The sequence below is a fragment of the Artibeus jamaicensis genome, unplaced genomic scaffold (genome assembly GCF_021234435.1).
Source record: "Artibeus jamaicensis isolate MK-2021 breed Jamaican fruit bat unplaced genomic scaffold, CSHL_Jam_final contig_135, whole genome shotgun sequence".
NCBI lineage: Eukaryota > Metazoa > Chordata > Mammalia > Chiroptera > Phyllostomidae > Artibeus > Artibeus jamaicensis.
In genome coordinates this window covers 1,064,668-1,087,861 of record NW_026521267.1, presented here as the reverse complement: position 1 = coordinate 1,087,861, position 23,194 = coordinate 1,064,668, and the positions used below count along the sequence as shown (strand labels likewise).

The 23,194-nt window shown below is 42.8% G+C and overlaps 1 protein-coding gene across 2 annotated transcripts in view; it reads left to right on the top strand.

Moving 5' to 3' along the window:
• Positions 1-23,194, top strand: part of ACSS1 (acyl-CoA synthetase short chain family member 1) — an 84,855-nt gene that overhangs the window by 40,464 nt on the left and 21,197 nt on the right. The window contains exons 4-5 of one of the 2 annotated variants that reach the window (XM_053667236.1): positions 20,936-21,111; positions 21,508-21,660. In XM_053667236.1, coding sequence (XP_053523211.1) covers positions 20,936-21,111; positions 21,508-21,660 — 329 coding nt within the window. The remainder of the gene's footprint in view (positions 1-20,935; positions 21,112-21,507; positions 21,661-23,194) is intronic. The other variant, XM_053667238.1, reaches the window with a different exon arrangement.

The window sequence follows — 23,194 nt, the reverse complement described above, 5'->3', positions numbered from 1 at the left end:
TTATGATGTGGACTTCTGTTCTATAATACCTGTGAGATTCAGTGGTGTAGTCTTCTTGATATCCCAAGCTCACTGGTCTTGGGCTGTCCTTTAAGTTGGCTCTGTGTTTGTCTTTGGGTTTTTCTTGTTTTGGGGTCTTTTTTTGTGGCTCCTTCTTAGCAGCATTTTAACTGATGGTCCCTCTGTCCACCACCTGTTGTAATTTGTTGTGCTAGTGAGGGAAGGTTGTATTGAAGCTGGTTCTCCCATGTGTACGAGGTTTAGAGGATTCTCCTTTGCTCTTGTTCAGTTGTCTGTACGGGGTAGTTTCTTCACTATTTAGTTGTATATCCAGATAGGTCTTGGATTGAGGTTTATGTGGTTTCCACTCCCTCCTTCACCTTCTTCTGTTGTTATCTGTTGGTAGTTCCTTTGTTGTTTGGTTTCCTCTTCCAGTGGGTATCCTGGTGTTAACCACTTCCACCCACTCTTTTTTGTGATCATTTGGAGGGGAAGGCAAAATGGTTTATGACTGCAGGAGAGTATTCTATGATATTTACAGTAGTAGCTGGTAGAGAAGAGATAAGAGATCCTTTGCCTTTGTATAGTGTTAACTGTAATCTTCAACCCAACTAGCCACTTTTTAGAAAGGATGGACAGAAGATAAGACTCTTGTTGGGGAGGGAAGGCTTGTGAGTTGAATCTAGAGAGCAGTGAGGTTTTGGGAGGTCAGATTCTTAGGTAAGATGAGAGTAAAGGATAGTAAATAGGTCTAGTGTTTGAGAGAATAGAGTTAACCACTACAGAGTTCAGGAAACTGTGGTATGGGCTAAGATCTGGGAGGTGTGTTGTGAAGTATTTACAATTGTATGGAACAGCTATTATTTACAATAATGTTATAGCAACAATGATATGACAGAATCTATGTGATCTGGATAACATGAATAGGGGGTATACAACTTTGAATAGTGTGCTAAAGGAACACAATTGATGTGAAAGATAGTATATTAGCAATGCACTGTGGAAGAGAGAACAGGAGAAACCTGTCAAATGATACAATATAACCTGGCAAGGTAGAGAAGCCTATAGAGAAAAAGGAGGAGTACAAAAATACTATTAAAGTAAAAGTTGTAAGAATAATGAAAAAATGATAATACAAATATGCAGTAATTTGTAGTTTCTCTGCAACAGCAAAGTCAAATATGTGTCTCTGTTTCTCCTGTTGGGATGCCCCCTTTTTGGATCCAACTCTGGTCTTTTCACAGTTCCAAGTTTTTTGTTTTGTTTGTGGGCAGAAAAATAAGGAGAGGAAAAGGTAGGGAGAAGTGATAAGTTTGGAAAGAAAGGAAGAAGGAATAAAACAAGAAAGAAGGAAAGAGAAGAAAAAGAAAGAGAATTGAAAGATAAAACAATAATAAAATAAAAAAGTAAAAAAATAACTCAAACAGAGGGTTTCAAGATGGCGGTGGACTAGGACGGAGCAGATACCAGTTCCTAGTACAAAAGAGACAGAAACCTATCTGATCGGAGGAGGTGAGGCCAGCAAGCCAGCAGTTGCCAAGCATATATGAAAATAAGAGACCAGAAACCTAATCGGTCACAGAGGAACCAGACGGTAGGGAGACAGCAGCGGTACAGTAGTCTCTGGGACGGAGCAGGGAGAAACAGCCGGTGCAGGGTAGGGGAACCAGCGCCCAGTGGAGAGAGCCCAACGGCTCCTGGGACAGCCTTCAGCGCCTGGACAGCTCCCTCCCTGGGATTTTTCTGCCGGGCAGGCCGAGTGGCCCAGGCAAGGTGGTGTGGAAGAAACTTCAGCCTGGGTGCAAGTTGGGGAACTAGTCACTCCACACACAGTGTGTCTGGGAAAGTGCCTGAGGGCCAACGTTCAGCGCCCGGAAAGCTCCCTCCCTAGGATTTTTGGGCCGGGGGCCTGCCAAGTGGCCCAACCAGAGGGGAGCAGAGGTGATTTCAGTCTGTGCATAGCTCGGAGGTCCAGCGCCTGGTGGGAACTGTGTCTGGGAGAGTGCCTAAAGGCGCCTGGGACAGCGTTCAGCGCCCAGATGGCTCCCTCCCTGGGATTTTTCTGCCGGGCAGGCCAAGTGGCCCAGGCAAAGAGGTGTGGAAGAAACTTCAGCCTGCGCGCAAGTTGGGGAACTAGTCGCTCCACACGCAGTGTGTCTGGGCAAGTGCCTGAGGGCGCCTAGGCCAACATTCAGCACCCAGAAAGCTCCCTCCCTAGGATTTTTGGGCCCGGACCAGCCAAGAGACCCAACCAGAGGGGAGCAGAGGAGATTTCAGCCTGCACACATTTCTGGGTCCAGCGCCTGGAGTGGTGCTGCTACATCCCTAGGTTTTTTTTTTTTTTTTGGCCAGAGGTTGGCCAGGGGACCCAGACAAACACAGGAACAGAAGGGATACACACCACGCAGCGTGCCATGACGTGCACACAGAGTTTCTAGGTCAGCGCCCAGTCCTCAGATCGGCTCCCGGCTTCCAATCTACCCCCCTCAGACTATCGGGAAGCCCCGGGCGCTGAGGGATCCTGGGAAAAGAGCTGAGACCCTCAACCCCCTCCCTTTCTGGCCAAGCAAGGTGGGGGGCCAGGAGAGACTTGTTTGATAGAGTTTACAGAGAGGGTGTGGAGGACAAAGGGCCCCAACCAAGGACTCTGGGGTTGCCATCCCAGGAGAACTCAGAGGAGCAGCCTGGGGCTCTGAATCCAGTAGACACGGCAGCCTGGTCTGCTTCACACCCAGCTTGGCAGCAAACTCAGGATTGGGGGGAGGGTCTGGGGCTTCCCAAATGAACGGGGGCAGGCCTGTGCTCAATCCCGAGGGAACCAGGCAACTAGGCCAGTGCAGGTGCCTGCAAACACAGCAAACCAGACTATGGCAGTAACCCCTGGGAGGGGAGCGCTGCGAGAAAGTCCTAGTTCCCCATTGTAGGGAGCTGGGGGAGAGGCACCAAGTGTCTGGATCCTGAGAGGGGCTGGCTGAAAAAATCACAACAATGGACCCTCAGCCAACTGCAACCAGAAAAACCGGTTCGGCTAGTTTGAAGCCAACAAGTGACATTTCTTTTTCTGATGTTGTTTTTGAGAGATTATTTTTGTTTGTGCGTTTTTTGTTTTGTGTTTTTTTACTTTATTTTATTTTTATTCTTTCTTTTTTTTACCTTTCTTCCTTCTCCATTCCTTTTCTTTATCTTTTTGCTTTTTTAAAGTAATCTGTTATTTCTTTTAAACTTTATTACTGTTTCATCTTTCCATACTTTTGTCCTCTTTTCCCGGATTTTCTGTTTTCTTTTTCTTTTCTTTCTAAACTTATTGCTCTTTCTTCCATTCCCCTACTATTTTTTCTTTCTTCCTTTTATTTCTTTCCTTATCATTTCTTTCTTTTACTCACAAGAGTCACAATCAACTTGAAAATATGAAAAGACCAGAGCTGGACCCATAGAAGAGTCCTCCCAATAGTAGAGTCAGAGAGACAAATTGCACATTGTTGTAGGAGAGAAGCCACAAGTTGCTGCATATTTGAGTAGGTGGAAGCAGAGAACAACAGGATAACCAAAAGAGGCTGCACCATTGAAATTCACAGGCATTCCACCACAAAAGTTCATACCATAAACCCAGAGTGTCAAAACAGATTAATTTAAGAAGCCGAGGCTAACAAGAAGAGTCTCACAAACAATGGGAAGACAAAGAAACAATCCCCAAATGAAAGGCAAGGAAAGGAGGAATCCTCAGAAAGAATGTTAGATGAAATAGAGGCAAGTCAACTATCAGATACTGAATTCAAAGCACTAGTTATTACGAAGTTCAAAGAGCTCACAATCAGCTACCAGAAACTACAGGGAAGCTATAATGATCTCACTGTGAACTATATCAACATGAAAAAGGAAATGGAAATTATTAGCAAGGGCCAAGAGGAAATGAAGAATACAATTTCTGAATTAAAAAACACAGTGGAAAGCATTAAAAATAGGGTGGATAAAACAGAAGATCAGATTAGTGAATTGGAGGACAAAGTAGAAAGCATCTCACAGAAAGAACAGGAAAGGGAAAAGAGGCAGAGAAAGAATGAAGAGAGATTAAGAGAAATGCAAGACAATATGAAACGTAATAATATCCGAATAATAGGAATACCAGGAGAAGAAGAAGAACAAGGGATAGAAAACATATTTGAAAGAGTAATGAGAGAAAATTTTCCTAATTTGACAAAAGAAAAAGTCACACAAATCCAGGAATCACACAGAGTCCCATTCAAGAGGAACCCAAAGAGGCCTACTTCAAGACACATCATCATTAAAGTGGCAAACTTCCAAGACAAAGAGAGAATCTTAAAGGCAGCAAGGGAGAAAAAAGAAATAACATACAAGGACGTCCCAGTAAGGTTAGCCACTGACTTCTCAATGGAAACACTCCAACCAAGAAGAGATTGGCAAGAAATATTCCAAGTAATGAGAAACAGAGGCCTACAACCAAGGCTACTTTACCCAGCAAGGCTATCAATCAAGATAGAAGGCCAAATAAAGAGCTTCCAAGACAAAAGAAGTGTAAAAGAATTTTTTGCCACCAAGCCAGCTCTACAAGAAATTCTAAAAGGTCTGCTTTAAGGAAAGGAAGGAAAAGAGACAGACAGAGAGGAACACAGGTACAAAAATGGCAATGAATAAGTACCTATCAATAATAACCTTAAGGGATGCTGGGAAGATGGCGATGGAGTAAGATGGAGCTGATACTATCTCCTGTACTCATGGGTGAAAATCCTGGCAGATCTATAGAGAAACAGCACAATAAACCATCGGTTACCCAGCATTTATGAAATTAAAAGACCAGAGATGGTGACCGACACTGAAACACCAGACGGTGGCAGAGTCAGCTACTGGAGCTCGGTCTCACGCGGCCCCTGTGCTGCCGCTAGAGCAACAGGCCTGGGAGCTGGGGAGTCAGGTACGGAAGTCGGACACTCCAAGCTCCTGTGATGATGGTCCTGGGAGACAGAGAAGTCAGGAACCGGAGCGGGGACACCCTTGTGCCGATGCCATAGCTACCGGCCTGGGCAACTGAAGGGTCAGTTGCAGGAGCTGGGACACCAAAGACCCCTGTGACGCCGCCATAGAGACAGGCCTAGACCCTGAGGAGCCAGCTACGGGAGCCGGGATGTTCGTGCACTGCCATAGCAACGGGACTGGACACCAGGGAGTCAGGTACGGAAGCCAGGACTCTCCAAACCCCTGTGACACTGCAGAGGAACCAGCTACGGGAGCCGGAAGCCCTCAAATCCTGTGCCGCTGCCATAGCGACGGGACTGGACGCCCGGGAGTCAGGTACGGAAGCTGGGACTCTCCAAACCCCTGAGACAGCCCTGGGTGGCAGAGGATCCCACTACAGGAACTGGGTCTGTCTCAGCCCCTGTTCTGCTGCCATAGCGACCGGACTGGACACTGGGGAATCAGGTACGGGAGTTGGGACTTTCTAAGCCTCTGTGCCACTGTCATAGAGACAGGACTAGATGCCGGGGAGTCAGGTACAGAAACCGGGACACTCCAAGCCCCTGTGACGGCCCTGGGCAGCAGAGAGAGCCAGATACGGGAGCCGGGACATTCCCAGCCTCTGTGCCACTGCCGTAGTAACGGGCCTGGGTGCTTGAGGAGGCGGCTACTAGAGCCGGGACATTTAGCAGTGGTAGGGGACCAACGCAGGGACCAGCGTGAGGACCAGCGTGAGTGTAGGTGGAGACTAAGAACATCAAGAAACTTCAAGGAGTCTGCACCACTGAACTTCACAAGGATCATACCACAGAAGTTTACACCATAAAACCAGGGTTTGAGAACAGATCAATTTTGGAAGCAGAGACTAACAAGAAGAGTCTCAAACAATGGGAAGACAAAGAAACAATCCCCAAATGAAAGAAAAAGCAGAAACTTCAGAAAGAATGTTAGATGAAATAGACGCTGATCAACTATCAGACAGTGAATGCAAAGCACTGGTTATTACGAAGTTCAAAGAGCTCACAGTGAACTACCAGAAACTACAGGGGAATTATAATGATCTCTTTGCAAACTACAGCAACATCAAAAAGGAAATGGAAACTATCAGCAAGAGACAAGAGGAAATGAAGAATACAATTTCCGAATTGAAGTACACAGTAGAAAGTTTCCAAAGTAGGATAGATGAAGCAGAGGATAGGATTAGTGAGTTGGAGGACAAGGTAGAAAGCATCTCACAGAAAGAGCAAGAAAATGAAGAGGCTCAGAAAGAATGAAGAGGGATTAAGAGAAATGCAAGACAATATGAAACGTAACAATATCCGAATAACAGGAATACTAGAAGGAGAAGAAGAAGAACAAGGGATAGAAAATGTATTTGAACGAGTAATGAGAGAAAATTTTCCTAATTTGATGAGAGAAAAAGTCTCACAAATCCAGGAATCACAGAGAGTCCCAACCAAGAGGAACCCAAGGAGGCCCACTTCAAGACAAATCATCATCAAAATGGCAAAATTGCAAGACTAAGAGAGAATCTTAAAGGCAGCAAGGGAGAAAAAAGAAATAACATACAAGGGAGCCCCAATAAGGTTAGCTACTGACTTCTCAATGGAAACACTTCAAGCAAGAAGACAATGGCAAGAAATATTTCAAGTAATGAGAACCAGAGGCCTACAACCAAGGCTACTTTACCCAGCAAGGCTCTCAATGAACATAGATGGCCAAATAAAGAGCTTCCAAGACACAAGAAGTCTAATAGAATATGCCTCCATGAAATCAGCTCTACAAGAAATACTAAAAGGACTGCTTTAAGGGAAGGAAGGATAAGAGGGAGACAGAGAGGAACACAGGTACAAAAATGGCAATGAATACGTACCTATCAATAATAACCTTAAATGTAAATGGATTAAATTCTCCAATCAAAAGACACAGAATAGCTCAATGGATAAGAAAGCATGACCCACACATATGCTGCCTACAAGAGACTCACCTCAGGACAAAAGACCATCACAGACTAAAAGTGAAAGGCTGGAAACAAGTTTTCCAAGCAAACGGACAAGAAAAAAAAAGCTGGGGTAGCAATTCTCATATCAGACAAAATAGACTTCAAAAAAAAGGCTATAAAGAGAGACCCAGAAGGTCATTTCATTATACTCAAGGGAAGAATCCACCAAGAAGACATTAACATTTTAAACATATATGCACCAAATAGGAGCACCCAAATATATCAAGAAAATCTTAGAGGACTTCAAGAAAGATATTGACAGCAACACAATTATAGTAGGGGATTTTAACACCCCACTATCAAAAATGGACAGATCTTCCAAACAAAATGTTAACAAAGACATTGCGGCATTAAACAACACCCTTGATGAAATGGACCTAACCGATATATACAGAGCTCTTCACCTCAAAGAAGCTAAATACACATTCTTTTCAAATGCACATGGAACATTCTCAAAGATAGACCACATGATAGGGCACAAAACAAGCCTCAACAAATTCAAGAATATTGAAATCATACCAAGCATTTTCTCTGACCATAAGGGACTGAAACTGGAAACCAACCCCAAAGGAAAAAACCCAAAACACCCAAAATCATGGAGACTTAATGGTATGCTATTAAACAATGAATGGGTCAAGAATGAAATTAGGGAAGAAATCAAAAAGTTTCTGGAAACAAATGAAAATGATCTCACAACAACCCAAAACTTATGGGACACAGCGAAGGCAGTCCTGAGAGGGAAGTTTATAGGAATACAGTCCTACCTAAAAAAAAAAAAACAGAAACATTTCAAACAAATGACCTTACTCTACGCCTGCAAGAACTCGAGGAACAACAACAAAAGCAGCCCAAAGCAAGTAGAAGGAAGGAAGTAACTAAGATCAGAGCAGAACTAAATGACATAGAGACTAAAAGTACAATTCTAAAGATCAATGAATCCAGGAGTTGGTTCTTTGAAAAAATAAACAAAATAGACAAGCCTTTAAGTAGGCTCATCAAGAAAAGAAGGGAATGGGCCCTGGCTGGTGTAGCTCAGTGGATTGAGCGCGGGCCTGCGAACCAGACAATGGCTTTTTGCTTCCCAGTCAGGGCACATGCCTGGGTTGCAGACCAGTTCCCTGCAGGCCAGTTCCCAGCAGGAGACGCACGAAAGGCAACCATACATTGATGTTTCTCTCCCTCTCCTCTTCCCTTCCCCTCTAAAGATAAATAAATAAAATATTTAAAAAAAATTAAAAAAAGAAAAGAAGGGAATGGACACAAATAAACACAATCAGAAATGAAAGAGGAGAGATTACAACTGACACCACAGAAATAGAAAGGATTGTAAGAAATTACTATGACGAACTGTATGCCAAGAAATTTGAGAACCTAGGGGAAATGGACACATTTCTAGAAAAATATAATCTCCCAAAACTCAATGAAAAAGAAGTAGAACACCTGAATAGACCAATAACAGCAAAAGAAATTGAAGCAGTAATCAAAAAACTCCCATCACACAAAAGCCCGGGACCAGATGGATTCACAGGAGAATTCTACAAAGCATTTAAGGAGGAGCTAACCCCCATTCTTCACAGACTATTCCAAAAAATCCAAAAGGATGGAAAACTCCCAAACTCCTTTTATGAAGCCAGCATCATCCTAATTCCAAAACCAGATAGAGATACAACAAAGAAAGAAAACTTCAGGCCAATATCGCTGATGAACATAGAGGCTAAAATCCTCAACAAAATATTGGCAAATCGCATCCAACAATACATCCAAGAGATTATACACCATGACCAAGTGGGATTCATCCCAGGGATGCAAGGATGGTTCAACATTCGCAAAACAGTAAATGTAATTCATCACATAAACAAAAGCAAAGACAAAAACCACATGATCATATCAATAGACGCAGAAAAAGCTTTTGATAAGGTACAACACCCATTTTTGATAAAAACACTCAGCAAAGTGGGAATAGAGGGAGCATTCCTCAATATAATAAAGGCCATATATGAGAGATCTACAGCCAATATCATACTCAATGGGCAAAAACTAAAAGCTTTTCCACTAAGATCAGGAACAAGACAAGGATGTCCACTTTCACCACTTCTATTCAATATAGTATTAGAAGTTTTGGCCACAGCGATCAGGCAGGAAAAGGAAATTAAAGGCATCCAAATAGGAAAGGAGGAAGCAAAACTGTCACTGTTTGCAGATGACATGATAGTGTACATGGAAAATCCTATAGACTCTACTCAAAAACTGCTCAAACTAATTAATGAATTTGGCAAAACAGCAGGATACAAAGTCAATATCCAGAAATCAAAGGCATTTTTGTATACAAACAATGAATCAGCAGAAGCAGAAATCAAGGAAAAAATCCCATTCGATATAGCAAAAAGAAAAATAAAATATCTGGGAATAAACCTAACCAAAGAGGTAAAAGACCTGTATGCAGAAAACTACACAGCACTGAAGAAAGAAATCAGGGAAGACACAAACAAATGGAAACATATACCGTGTTCATGGATTGGAAGAATTAACATCATCAAAATGTCCATACTACCCAAAGCAATATACAGATTCAATGCAATACCTATTAAAGTACCAATGGCATATTTCACAGACATAGAACAAACACTTCAAAAATTTATATGGAATCTTAAACGAGCCCGAATAGCAGCTGCTCTTTTGAGAAAGAAGAACAAAGTAGGAGGGATCACAATACATGATATCAAACTATTACAAAGGCACTGTAATCAAAACAGCCTGGTACTGGCATAAAAACAGGCACATAGACCAATGGAACAGAACAGAGAGCCCAGAAATCAACCCAACCCTCTACAGTCAATTAATATTCGACAAAGGGGGGCAGTAACATAAAATGGAGGAAAGATAGCCTCTTCAGCAAATGGTGTTGGGAGAACTGGACAGCTACGTGCAAAAAAATGAAACTTGAGCACCAACTTACACCATACACCAAAATAAATTCAAAGTGGATAAAAGAATTAAATATAAGCCGTGACACCATTAAAGTCCTAGAGGAAAACATTGGCAAGAAAATCTCAGATATTCCACGCACCAACATTTTTACGGATATGTCCCCTAGAGCAAGGAATATAAAGGAAAGAATAAACAAATGGGATCTCATCAAAATAAAAGGCTTCTGCATGGCTAAAGAAAACAGTATTAAATTAAATAGACAACCAACTGTATGGGAAAACATATTTGCCAATGATACCTCAGACAAAGGTTTAATCTCCAAAATATACAAAGAACTCACACGACTCCACTCTAGGAAGACATCGAACCCAATTAAAAAATGGGAAAAGGACTTGAACAGACACTTCTGTAAAGAGGACATACAGAGTATCCAGAGACACATGAAGAGATGCTCAATATCGTTAGCTATCAGAGAGATGCAAATTAAAACCACAATGAGATACCACTTTACACCAGTCAGGATGGCTATAATAGACAAAGCAACAAACAACAAATGTTGGAGAGGGTGTGGGGAAAAGGGGACCTTAGTTCACTGTTGGTGGGATTGCAGACTGGTACAGCCATTATGGAAAACACTATGGAATTTTCTCAGAAAAACAAAAATTGACCTGCCTTTTGACCCAGCAATTCCACTGCCAGGATTATACCCCAAGAATCCTAAAACATCAATTTCAAAGAACCTATGCACCACAATGTTCATAGCAGCACAATTTACAATAGCCAAGAGTTGGAAGCAACGTAGGTGCCCATCAGTAAACGAATGGATCAAAAAATGGTGGTACATATACACAATGGAATTCTATGCAGCAGAGAGAAAGAAGGAGCTACTACCTTTTGCAACAACATGGATGGAACTGGAAAGCATTATTCTGAGTGAAATAGGCCAGGCATTGAAGAATAAATACCATATGATCTCACCTTTGATAGGAAGCTAAAGAACAAAACAAAGAAGCAAACAGAATAAAAACAAAGACACTGAAATAGAGAACAAGTGGGCAGCGAGCAGAGGGGAGAGGGAAGGGAATTTAAGGGGAGAAAGGGGGAGGGATTTTGAGGAACAAGTATGAAAGACACAGAGATGAGGACTGGGGGGCAGGGAATGGGAGGGAGGGGGGAGACCGGACGGGGGGGTGGGGTGGGATTGGAGAAATAGATAAAAAAAATGTACTTGAAAAGTAAGGAAATAAAATTTAATATTAAAAAAAATAACTTAAACACAGAAACCCACCTCTTATTGGTTTCCAGCTGCCCAAACTGTTTTTTATGGTCTCGCTGGCTGCAGCAGGCTTAGGGGCGATTGGTGTGGTCTTTCTCTCATCCCAATGTGTCCTCAGCCAGTCTCAGGAGCACTCTCACAAGAGCTAGTCTGGCGCCTCTCCCCAGCACCTCACTCAGGGGATTCAGGTCTTCTTGAAAGCACTCTTTCTTGGGGAGTCATCACCATGGGTTGGGGTGCAGGTGTGCACGCCCTGCCAGGGTGCCTGGGTCCCTCAGGTTTGGGCATGAATCCTTCCCAGTGCTGTGGGGGAACACAAGGCCTTCTGCCCATCCTCAGGATACCTGCCAGGCTGGGTGGGGAGCAGGCCAAGTGGCTGTTGCAGGAGGATCTTCCAAACAGTTTATTTTTTGAGAAATTTGTTCCAATTCTCCAGCCAGACTGGTGACCATTGGGTTCAGAGCCTGACAGTAGGACTCTCTACTCTCCCACGCCAGCAACCACAGACTCTGGGGTGATCAAGACCCTTGTGTTTGCCTCCCTTATTTCCTTCTCTGCAACTTCAAGCTAACAGTTTTCTCCCAGTGTTGCTCAAACCATGCTTGGTGGGGGAGGGAGGGAGATGATGACCTGGCTCTCTCCCAAGGATCCTGTGGCTGGCCCTTGGCTCCCAAAGAATCCCTGGTAGACCCAGCATTAGGCACCAGGGGGTGGCGGTCAAGGCTGCTGCCTGTCTCTGCACTGGTCCCTCAGACCTTATTGTCCTACAGCCATCTCTTTACTTTCTGGTCTTTCAGCGTCTGCTACAATTTCTGGTCTCTTATTTTCATGTATGCTGGAGCTCTGCTCCTTTGTAGATGGGACAGGTTTTTCTCCCATGTGTAGGGAGAAGTAGAATCCACTCAGTCCTACTTCATCACCATCTCCCCCCGCCCCATCCTTTGCCCATGTTTTAATTGGTTGTTTTATTGTTGAGTTGAAAGAGTCCGCTATATATGCTGGATACTAGACTTTTATAGATATATAATTTGCAGTTATTTTCTTCCATTCTGTGAGGTATCTTTTCACCCTTTAGATAGTGTCCTTTTTAAAAAAAAAGATTTTTTGTTTATTTTTAGAGAGGGAGAAAGAGAGAGAGAGAAATATTGTGTGGTTGCCTCTTGCATGCACCCTACTGGGGACATGGCCCACATCTCAGGCATGTGCTCTAGACTGAGAATTGAATCTGCAACCATCTGATTAGCAGGCCAGCACCCAATCCACTGAGCCACACCAGCCAGGGCTAGATAGTGTCCTTTAATATATAAGTTTTAAATTGTAATGAAATTCTATTCATGTATTTTTTCTTTTGTTTTTTGTGCTTTTGTTTTATTTTTAAAGAGTCCATTGCCAAATCCAATGCCATGAAAATTTGCTTTTATGTTTTATTCTAAGAAATTTATAGTTTTTTCATGTTTTACATTTGGATTTTTGGCCCATTTTGAGTTTATTTTGGGTAAAGTAATGGTTCAATTTCATTCTTTGGTCTGTGGATATCCAATGGGACCAACACAATATGTTGAAAAGAGTATTTTCCCCCCAATGAGTGGTCTTACCACCCCTAGTCAAAAGTAATTTGACCATATTTGTAAGGGCTAATTTCTAAATTCTCTATTCTAATCTATTGATCTAAATGTCTGTCCTTATGCCAGTACCAAACTGTTTTGATACTGTAACTTTGTAGTAAGTTGTTTTTTGTGATGATTTATTTTATTTTATTTTAAAATATTTTATTGATTATGCTATTACAGTTGTCCCATTTCCCCCCCTTCATACTCCTCCACCCTGCATGCCCCCTCCCACCCACATTTCCCCACTTTAGTTCATGTCCATGTGTCATACATATAAGTTCTTTGGCTTCTAATTTTCACATACTATTCTTACCTGCCCCCCATTTATTTTCTACCTACCATCTATGCTACTTATTCTCTGTACCTTTTCCCCCTCTCTCCCCCTCCCGCTCCCCTGTTGATAACCCTGTAGTGATGTTCATTTCTGTGGTCATGTTCCTGTTGTAGTTGTTTGCTTAGTTTGCTTTTGTTTTTGTTTTAGGTGTGGTTGTTAATAATTGTGAGTTTGCTGTCATTTTACTGTACATGTTTTTATCTTCTTTTTCTTAAATAAATCCCTTTAACATTTCATATAATAAGGGCTTGGTAATAATGAACTCCTTTAACTTGACTTTATCTGAGAAGCACTTTATCTGCCCTTCCATTCTAAGTAAAATCTGCTAGATAAAGCAATTTTGGATGTAGGTCTTTGGATTTCATGACTTGGAATACTTCCTTCCAGCCCCTTCTTGCCTGTAAAGTCTCTTGAGAAATCAGCTAACAGTCTGATGGGAACTCCTTTGTGGGTAACTGTCTCCTTTTCCCTTACTGCTTCTAAGATTCTTTTCTTATTTTAATCTTGGGTAATGTAATTATGGTGTGTCTTGGTGTGTTCCCCCTTGGGTCCACCTTCTTTGGGACTCTCTGAGCTTCCTGGACTTCCTGGAAGTCTATTTCCTTTGCCAGATTGGGGAAGTTCTCCTTTAATATTTGTTAAAATAAGTTTTCAATGTCTTGGTCTTCCTCTTCTCCTTCTGGCACCCTTATGATTCTCATGTTGGGATATTTAAAGTTGTCCTGGATATCCCGAAGTCTCTCCTCATTTTTTTGAATTCTTGTTTCTTCGTTCTTTTCTAGTTGAATGTTTCTTCCTTCCTTCTGGTTTATACCATTGATTTGAGTCCAAGTCTCCTTCCCATCACTATTGATTCCCTGTGCATTTTCCTTCATTTCACTTAGTGTCGCCTTCATTTTTCCATCTAATTTGTTACCAAATTCAACCAATTCTGTGAGCACCCTGAATACCGGTGTTTTGAACTGTGCATCTGATAGGTTGGCTATCTCTTCCTCACTTAGTTGTATTTTTTCTGGAGTTTTGATCTGTTCTTTGGTTTGGGCTTTTTTTTTTTTTTTTGTCTTGATACTCCTGTTCACTAGCAAGGGATGGAGCCTTAGGTGTTCACCAGGGCTGGGTAACCCACATGGCTGTATCGTGACACTGTATATGGGGAAGACGTCCAAGAGGGAACAGTGGTGCTGACTCTGCTCTCTGCCGGATTTCAGTCACTTCCCCCACTTTTCACAAGCAAAGTGGGCCCTTCTGGTGCTGATTCCTGTGTGGGTGAGTTTGTGTATGTTTTAGCAGCCTGTGAGTCTCTCCAACCAACTCTCCTGTGAGGCTGGGAGTTTCTTCAGCTGTGTCTCAACTCCCACAGGTGTTTTGAATCAGTGGTTTGAGGCTTTATTTCCCTGTTCTGGGACCCTCGGTTTACGTTCCTCCCACTCCCCCTTTGTTCCTCCTAGTCTATCTGCACATGAATGTGGGACCACCCGGTCAGCCAGCTGCTGCCTTCCTGGCCAGGTGCAGCCTTGAGTGCCCCATTCCACAATCCACTGCCTTGCTGGGTCCATCAGCCGCCACCCGGCTGCCTTACTTCACCCCTCCTACCAGTCTGGATGAATGTGTCTTCTTTACCTCCTTGGTTGTCGGACTTTCTTACAGTTCTATTTTCTGTCAGTTCTGGTTGTTTTTTGCTTTTAAATTGTTGTTGTCCTTCTTTTGGTTGTGCAAAGAGGCACAGTGTGTCTACCTATGCCTCCATCTTGGCCAGAAGTCTGTAGTAAGTTTTGAAATTAAGAACTGTGAGTCTTCCAAGTTTGTGTTCCTTTTAAAAGATTTCTTTGACTCCTATGCGTCTCTTGCATTTCCGTTTGTATTTTGGAATCAACTTTTCCATTTTTACAAAGAGTGCTATTGGGATTTTGACAGAAATTACACTGAATTTGTAAAATAGTTTGAAAACTATTGCCATATTGACAATATTAAGTTTTCCAATCCATGACTAAGGGATGTCTTTCCACTTATGTCTTCTCTAATTTCTTCTAGCAATATTTTGTAGTTTTCAGTGTACAAATCTTATATCTCCTTGGTTAAATTAATTTTACTCTTTTGAAGCTTTTGTAAATGAAATTACTTTAGTTTCTTTTTTGGATTATTCATTGCTAGTATATAAAAATAGAACTGATTTTTGTGTGTTGATTTCATATTCTGTAAACATTCAGAATTTGTTTATGAGTTTTAATAGTTTTCTGTGGATTCCTTAGGATTTTCTACATATGAGGTCACATCAGTTGTGAATAGAGATAGTTTTACTTCTTTTTTTATGTTTTGGATGTTTTCTTCCTTGTCTTTTTTCCTATTTGCTCTGGTTAGAACTTCTATAACAGTATTGAATGACAGTAGTGAAAGTGGGTGTTCTTGTTTTGTTCTTGAACTTAGGGAGAAAAGCTTTCAGTCTTTCACCATTGAGTATATTACCTGTGGGTTTTCATAAGATGCCTTTTATCAGGTTGAAGAAATTAACTTCTATTCCTCATTTATTATGTTTTTTTTCTTCATGAAAGTGTGTTGGGTTTTTGTTAAGTGCTCTTTCTCCATCTCCATCATGGTGATGTTGTTTTTCCCCTTCAAACAATTAGTGGGGTATGTTACACTGATTGATTTTCATATGTTGACCCATTGTTGACCCATTCTAGGAGTGAACCCCACTTCATCATGATGTATGATCCTGTTACTATGTGGCTGGATACAGTTTGTTAGCATTTTGTGTTGAGCAATTTTTTAAAAATCCTCACCCAAGGATATGTTTATTGATTGTAGAAAGAAAGGAAGAGGGGGAGAGAGAGAAATATAAATGTGAGAGAGAAGCATTGGTTGGTGCATCCACACATGCACTGACTGGGGATCAAACCCACAACCTAGGTATATGCCTTGACTGAGAATCGAACCCACAACCTTTTTGTGCATAGGATGACACTCTACCCAACTGAGTCACCTGGCCAGTTGAGCATTTTTGCAGAGTTCATAAGGAATACTGGTCTGTGATTTTCTTGTGATGTGTTTGGGATCATGTAGATTCCACCGTGTGCTGGTCACATAGGATGAGTTAGGAAGTGTTTCTTCCTCTGCAATTTTTTTTTCTATGTTTGAGAAGGATTGGTGTTGATTTGTTTTTAAATGTTAGGTAAAATTCACCAGTGATGCTATCTGGTCCTGGAATCTTCTTTATTGTAAGGTTAGTATTCACTTTAAAAAAAAGATTTTATTTATTTATAGAGAGGGGGAAAGGAGGGAGAAAGAAAAGGAGAGAAACATCAATGGGTAGTTTCCTCTCATGCACCCCCCACTAGGGGACCTGCTCCATGACCCAGCCATGTGTCCTGACTGGGAACTGAACTGGCAACCCTTTGGTTAACAAGCCAGTGCTCAATCCACTGAGCCACACCAGCCAGGGTGAGTATTCACTTTTTAAACACAAGGGAACTGAGGCACAGAGAGGTTAAGTGACTTGCTCAAAGCTGAATCATTAGTTAGTGACAGATCCAGGGTTTGAATGCAGGCATTCTGGCACAGGAGTCCAGATGATAATGCTTTTATCATTACACGAGGCTGCTAATTTTCTATCTTGCTGATGTGCCCATAGTTACCAAATATTTCTGTTAAAATTCTTGGAAATGGGTAACAGTTTGATTCTGTGAATATGGGGATTTAGTAGTTGCCTGCTGGGGCAGTACCCAGAACCTCAGGAATCTTAAACAACCAGACCATGGGAGGGCAAGAGCTGAGGCTCTGAGGGCCTCAGTAGGGGACACTCCTGTAAATTTTCTCTAGAACTTTACCATTACAGGGGCTCTTCCCCAATACCTTTCAATCTCTGTGTCTAGCTATTTAGATGTCAGGGTCCTAAGGGCAGGACTCTGTTGGGACAGTTATCTGTACCCACTTTGGTCACTGAGGGAGTGCTTTGTGTCACTGTGTAATTATTGCTGAGTAGTTTATTGATACCTAATAAACTATTCCACAACTTAGTGCTTAAAACATTAGCTTAAGCTAAATATTATTCTTGTATTTCATGATTCTGTGAAGCAGGAGTCACATGGGCATACTCCCAGGGAATGGCTTTTCCTGTTTCATGATGCTTAGGGTATCATTAGGGTTGGCTTGAATGGTGGGGGCTGGTCAGGCACTTCTTTCTCTTTGTGTGGCACTTTCCACTTGACTAACTTGTGCTTCCTCACAGTGTGGCAACCTCAAGTAGCCATACTTGTTATATACTAGTACATGGCTCCAAGAGGAAGGAAGTGGAAATTGCCAGTTTTACTGAAGGCCTGGCCCAGAATACACGTGGCATCCTTTTAGCTATACTCCAATGGTCAAAACAGTTAATGCCCATTCCAAATCAAGGGAATGAGACCTAGAAGCCACTTCATCATGAGAAGTAGTATGAGACAAGGTTAAGAATTTGTAGCTATCTTTAATCTGCCCCTGAGAGAGTGGGAGTATGAGCATGGCCACCAAGGTCTCATCATGAGCTGGGTGGCCACCTCAGGTAGTATGTACTATTCTAGAGTTTTAGACCCCTGGGTTGGCCTGAACACTCCTTTTCCCTTTACCTAGTTTCTTGCTTTAGGCCATATGAGGAATGGAGAGAGAGGGAGGTGTGGTGAGGAGGGTTGGGGTCAAGAGAATGGCTCTGAGAGATGCTGTTGGGACAGAATAATGGCTTGCATAGATATCCATTCCCTAGTCCCCCCAAACCTGTGATTGTGTCAACCTATCATGCCAGAAGGACTATATAGATGTAATATATCTTAAAGCAGAGAAACTGTCCAGTGGGCCTAATCTAATCACACAAACTCTTAAAAGCAGAGAGCTTTCTTTGGCTGGAAGCAGAAGATGTGGCAGAAGGGGAGGTTCAAATGGTGAGAAGGAGTTGAACTGCTTTTGCTGCCTTTGAAGATATAGGAGTCACAAGCCAGAAAATGAAGGTGGCTCTAGAAGCTGAGAATGACTGCTGGCTGACAGCAGGGACATGTGGATTTCAGTCTAAGTAAGCCTGGAAGTAGATTCTCCCAGAGAGCCTTCAGATAAGAGCCCATCCCCCTGACACCTTGATTTTGGCCTTGAGATTCTTAGAACAGAATCATGTGGAACTCACCTGAACTACAGAACTGTGAGCTAAAAAAACTGAGTGTTCTAAGCCGCTAAGTATATAGTAATTGGCTATCGGAACCATAGAAAACTAATGCAGATGCTCATACTTGCTCAAAAACCATGAAGATAAATCAAATCCTCTAAGACAAAGCATCAGGCTGATCCCACCTGTGCCCCAATGCTATGCACTCACCCTTTACCAGTTGCCCAGTAACAGGGAACCTCAGGGCAATATGTGCTCCCTGCATACCTCCTAGGGAACAAACCTCTCCACCTGCTCTTGAGAACAACCCAAGTGGAGGCTTTGGACAAATGAGTGGCCAGGAATGAGGCATCAGCCAAGGGAGGCTAGGTAGGAGCTAAAACCCACATAACACAATACTAGTATACTGGATGGACCAGGCCAGTGTTTTCTCCTGGGGCTTCCTTGAGAAGGGTACCTTTGCATCTGCTGGGTCACCTCCCTTCCTTCCTCACAGGAAGCTCACCTGGACCAGTCCCAGTTCTGAGGGACATAGTCCTGGAGAATCTGTGACAGGCTGTACCATACAGAATTTTTCACAAGGTGACTGATTCTCAAGGCCTAAGGAGCAAAGAGTGTGTGTGGCAAGGGTCCCTTGGTATGCAGAGCCAGATGGCACTGTCCACGACACCCCTGGCAGTCTAGGTTATCTCTTTGACCTCTGTATGACTCTGCTGAGTCATCCAGCTGCAAAGATCTGTCTGGAGAATTCTCAGGTAGCCCTCGAGACTATTTCATTTCCTAGGGCTCTTGAGAGGTAGAAAGAATGTGGGTATGTTGCTAGAAACTGCTTTTCATACTGAAAAGCTGAGTTGAGATTTGTGCCTTAGATAGGGCTCTCCTAGAAGCAGATCCTGAGATGAGAGTTTAGGTTCATTTGAGAAGTGCCTATAAGGCTGTTGGAGTGAGGCTGGGAAAGGGAATCAAGTAAGATCGATCAGCTTTTACAGTGGGTGACCAGAGCTTAGTCCCACGGGGAAACCCTGCAAGATGAGAAAACTGTTGGGTTGGCCGAAAAGTCTGTATCATTTTTTCTATAAAATAAAAGACGGTTTTCATTTTCACCAATAGCTTTATTGATTTGGATATTTTGAGTGTGTTGGCTATCTCCTGCTTCGTATAATGTTGATTGTTCTCAATTAATGTCTCAATTTGATTGCTATCAACTGGTCTACTGAACTGTGGAGCATTACACAGAGAGAAATCTATGGTACAAAAGCTCACAAATCACTTTCACATATTCCATCAGTCACAATACCTTCTTCATATACTGCACAAATCTTTTTTTTGTGTTCCAGTTGCACTTTTACTTTTCTTGAAATAATAAAATATAATATGCCGAAATGTTGCATATTTTCTTCCATCTTCAATATTAAAATGGCTACACAAAAATTCACCAATTTTGGGAAGTTTTCTTTAAATGCATACTGATATGACAGCTTTCACAATATAATATCAAAAATTGTTTGTAATGAAGTTAAAGACAACTATGTGCTACTAGAGCCATCTCACAAGAAAAAAAACCAAATGAACTTTTTGGCCAACTCTAGACATGTGTCAGGATAACCCCTCTACCCTGGGGTGAGAGAGTTAAGGTATTTATACTCCAGTTCTTGAGAACCACTTGTTGAGGGCTGCTAGAGTTGGAGTAATTCCGTAGCACTCCTTCCTGTGACTCCAAAAGAAGACCTTGATTAAAAGTTTCAAGTGATGTGCCTGGGCCCCACTAGACAGTACTATACTGGGTATTTGTTCCAGGCTCTTCTGTAGGGAACCATATAAAAACCCACTGTAGCCTTGGCAAAGTGACTCAGTTGGTTAGAGTATTGTCTGGGGCATGTACCTTGGTTGTGGATTCGATTTCCGGCCAGGACATATACGGGAGGCAACCAATCAATATTTCTCTCTCACATTGATGTTTCTGCCTCTCTCTCTCCTTCTCTCTCTCTAAAATCAATAAACATATCCTTGGGTGAGGATTAAAAAAAATACCAACTGTAGCCTGATTCCACTATTTCATTCAAGTTAAGACAGTGTGGAGGATCATTCTTTTGTGGTCTGAGGTATAGTTGTGTCTGTACCTAATTCCCTGCTCTGCTGTCAGCCTAGCACTGCCCTGAGCCTGGCTGAGCCTGTCTGCATCATTGAAGAGCCGGTGTGGAGCCTGCAGGGCCTCCCCCGAAGGTGAGGGTAGGGACCAACAGCTCCTGGCATCCACCTGGGGTAGTGTCTCTGTGTCCTGGCAGTTTGGTCCTAGAAAATTTAGGGGAAGCACAAGTTATGTTGGGGTTTGGTCTCTGGCTGCCCGGCTTTCTTGTTCTCTGCCTCATGGTGGCTGTGGGCAATGTGATGGCTTGTCACCTGGAAAAGCCTTTCGGGCAGGTAGGAAAAAATGGTGAAAGGCTGGAAGAATTCAGCTTTAGTTTATTTTCTGTTGTTTCTTGCTTTTCCTCAGAGCTAGGAAAAGGCCTGGTGCTTCTGTATTATGTATAAAGATTGCACAGTAGGCTTACCCTTCACTTTTTTGTTGACTCTTTTCCTCAATATTGAACTTTCTCTATCACATCCTGTGTTTGCAGTGTGTGACTGCCAGTCTGGGCTATGAGGCTCAGTGGAAAGAAAACTGATCAGAAATGTCCATTGTTTCTCTTAGCAAAGTGTAAGGTGATTATCACCTTCAATCAAGGACTGCGAGGAGGGCGTGTGGTAGAGCTGAAGAAGATAGTGGATGAAGCTGTGAAGCACTGCCCGACCATCCAGCATGTCTTGGTAGCTCACAGGACAGACAACAAGGTCCACATGGGGCATCTGGATGTCCCACTTGAGCAGGTGAGTTTACCTTGCTTTGTATGGTTTGAGGAGGAGAGTAGATTGTTGGCTTAACTGGGTCTGAGTCTTGTCAGATTGTGGTTCTGAATGTGGGGTTGCTCAGAGGTGTCCAGGGTTCCCCTGTAGTTTTGATGGGCTTATATCCTGGGTGGGAAGATAGAACTCAAATACCACAAATACAGTGTAACAGTTAATGTAACAGAAATGATGGGATTCATTCTTCTATTTTGTGTCTTCTCAGCATCTAAACTTGAACCAGGGCAGGCCAGAGAAGTGAGCTCTAATCCAGTCAGCCTGAGTCTCACAGTAGCCAGGGAGAGGTGTTCTCAGGGAAGCCAAATGGAGAGGAGAGGCTAACTGCCCTGGGTGGGGCTGTTTTTGTCTTCTCCCTTACAGGAAATGGCCAAGGAGGACCCTGTGTGTGCCCCAGAGAGCATGGGCAGTGAGGACATGCTCTTTCTGCTATACACATCTGGGAGCACTGGGATGCCTAAGGGCCTTGTGCACACCCAGGCAGGCTACCTGTTGTATGCTGCCATGACGCACAGGGTATGACCATGGTGGCAAGTGGAGGGTGGGAGGTGCTTGCCTCCCTGGCAAGATTGAGCAGGGGCTAGGTGAGAATGAATTTAGGGTTTAGAACTCCCGCTGTAAAGTGGTTCCCATGGGTAAGAGGGACTCATGTTTTCCCATGGTGCTCTCATACTAGCCCCAGGACTTCAAGGAAAGAAATCTCTAGACTGTTGAAAGACTTGACAATTTGTGTCTGAGTTGTATTAAAAATCCTTTTTCAAAATGCTGTGGGGTTTTTGGATATGGGTTTCCTGATTGACCAGAGCAATGAAAGTACAGTCTTCCTTGAAAGAATCCATACTCTCTCATCCCCTGCTTGGACATGACTCCACAGGGACCTAGCCACGTCCAAACCACCACTGTGCTGTCTGGGAACTCCTGGAGAATCTCACCTTTTGTCTCTGGCAGCAGAAAACTAGAGCCCCTTGTTCCCCGATTTAAAAAAAAATATTGTGTAATAGAGCACATACAGAAAAACATCCAAATCAAATGTGTGGCTTAATAAATTATTATAAGGTAAACCCATTTCATTCAGGAAATGGAATGTCGCTATTCTTACGGAAGCCCTTTCACAGCTCTTCCACTCTCAGCCCTCTTTGCACATTCTGACTTGTATAGCGTAGCATCAGTGCCTTATGTTTTCCTTTTTCTAGTTATCACCTGGATATGCATCCTTAGATCCTGTAGCTTACTCTTGCCACTGACATATTGTGCTGTGTCTTTTAAGCCTTTTCTTTAAAAAGATTTTATTTACTTTTATACAGAGGGGAAGCAAGGGAGAAAGAGAGGGAGAGAGACAACAACGTGTGGTTGCCTCTTGCACGCCCCCTACCAGGCATGTGCCCTAGACTGGTACTTGAACTGACAACCCTTTGATTTGCAGGCCAGAACTCAACCACTGAGCCAAATCAACCAGGGCTCTTTTAAGTCTTTTTTACCCTAAAGGTTTCCCTCCATTCCTTCCATTTCCTTCAACTTTGTTGTAGTATCTGGCCATTTTTCCCTCTGTCCTCCATGTTTCCTGCAAAGGGCATTTAGATCCAGAGATGTGATCAGGCTCAGGTTGGACCCTTTGGCAAGAATGCAGGAGATACCCATCTCTCCTCCCAGGTTCTTAGAAGCTAATGATGCTTGAGGCACTTCTAGGTCTTTTTTATTTAAATTTTTTGCAGCTTTTAAATGATTTTTAAAATTGTGGCATAATTTAATTCTTAAAGATGCCCTTATATATACCACTAGATAAAGTTTTACCTGTGAGTACATGTGGGCATGGGGCATCTTCAGCCCCTGGAAGGTCCTTACCTACCCCTCAAAACCAGGACCCCAGCAAGACCAGTTGTAGTGTGACCTCTGCATACAGATTGGCTTTCTCAAGCTGGGATCATGCAGTGTACACTCTGAGGTCTGGCTTCTTTCATTGTCCTCTGAGTCACTGTGTTCTTGTACCAATAACTCTGTCTTTTAACTTACTCCTCTGCTCTTGGTGGCCATGGAGCAGCTGCCTCTTGTA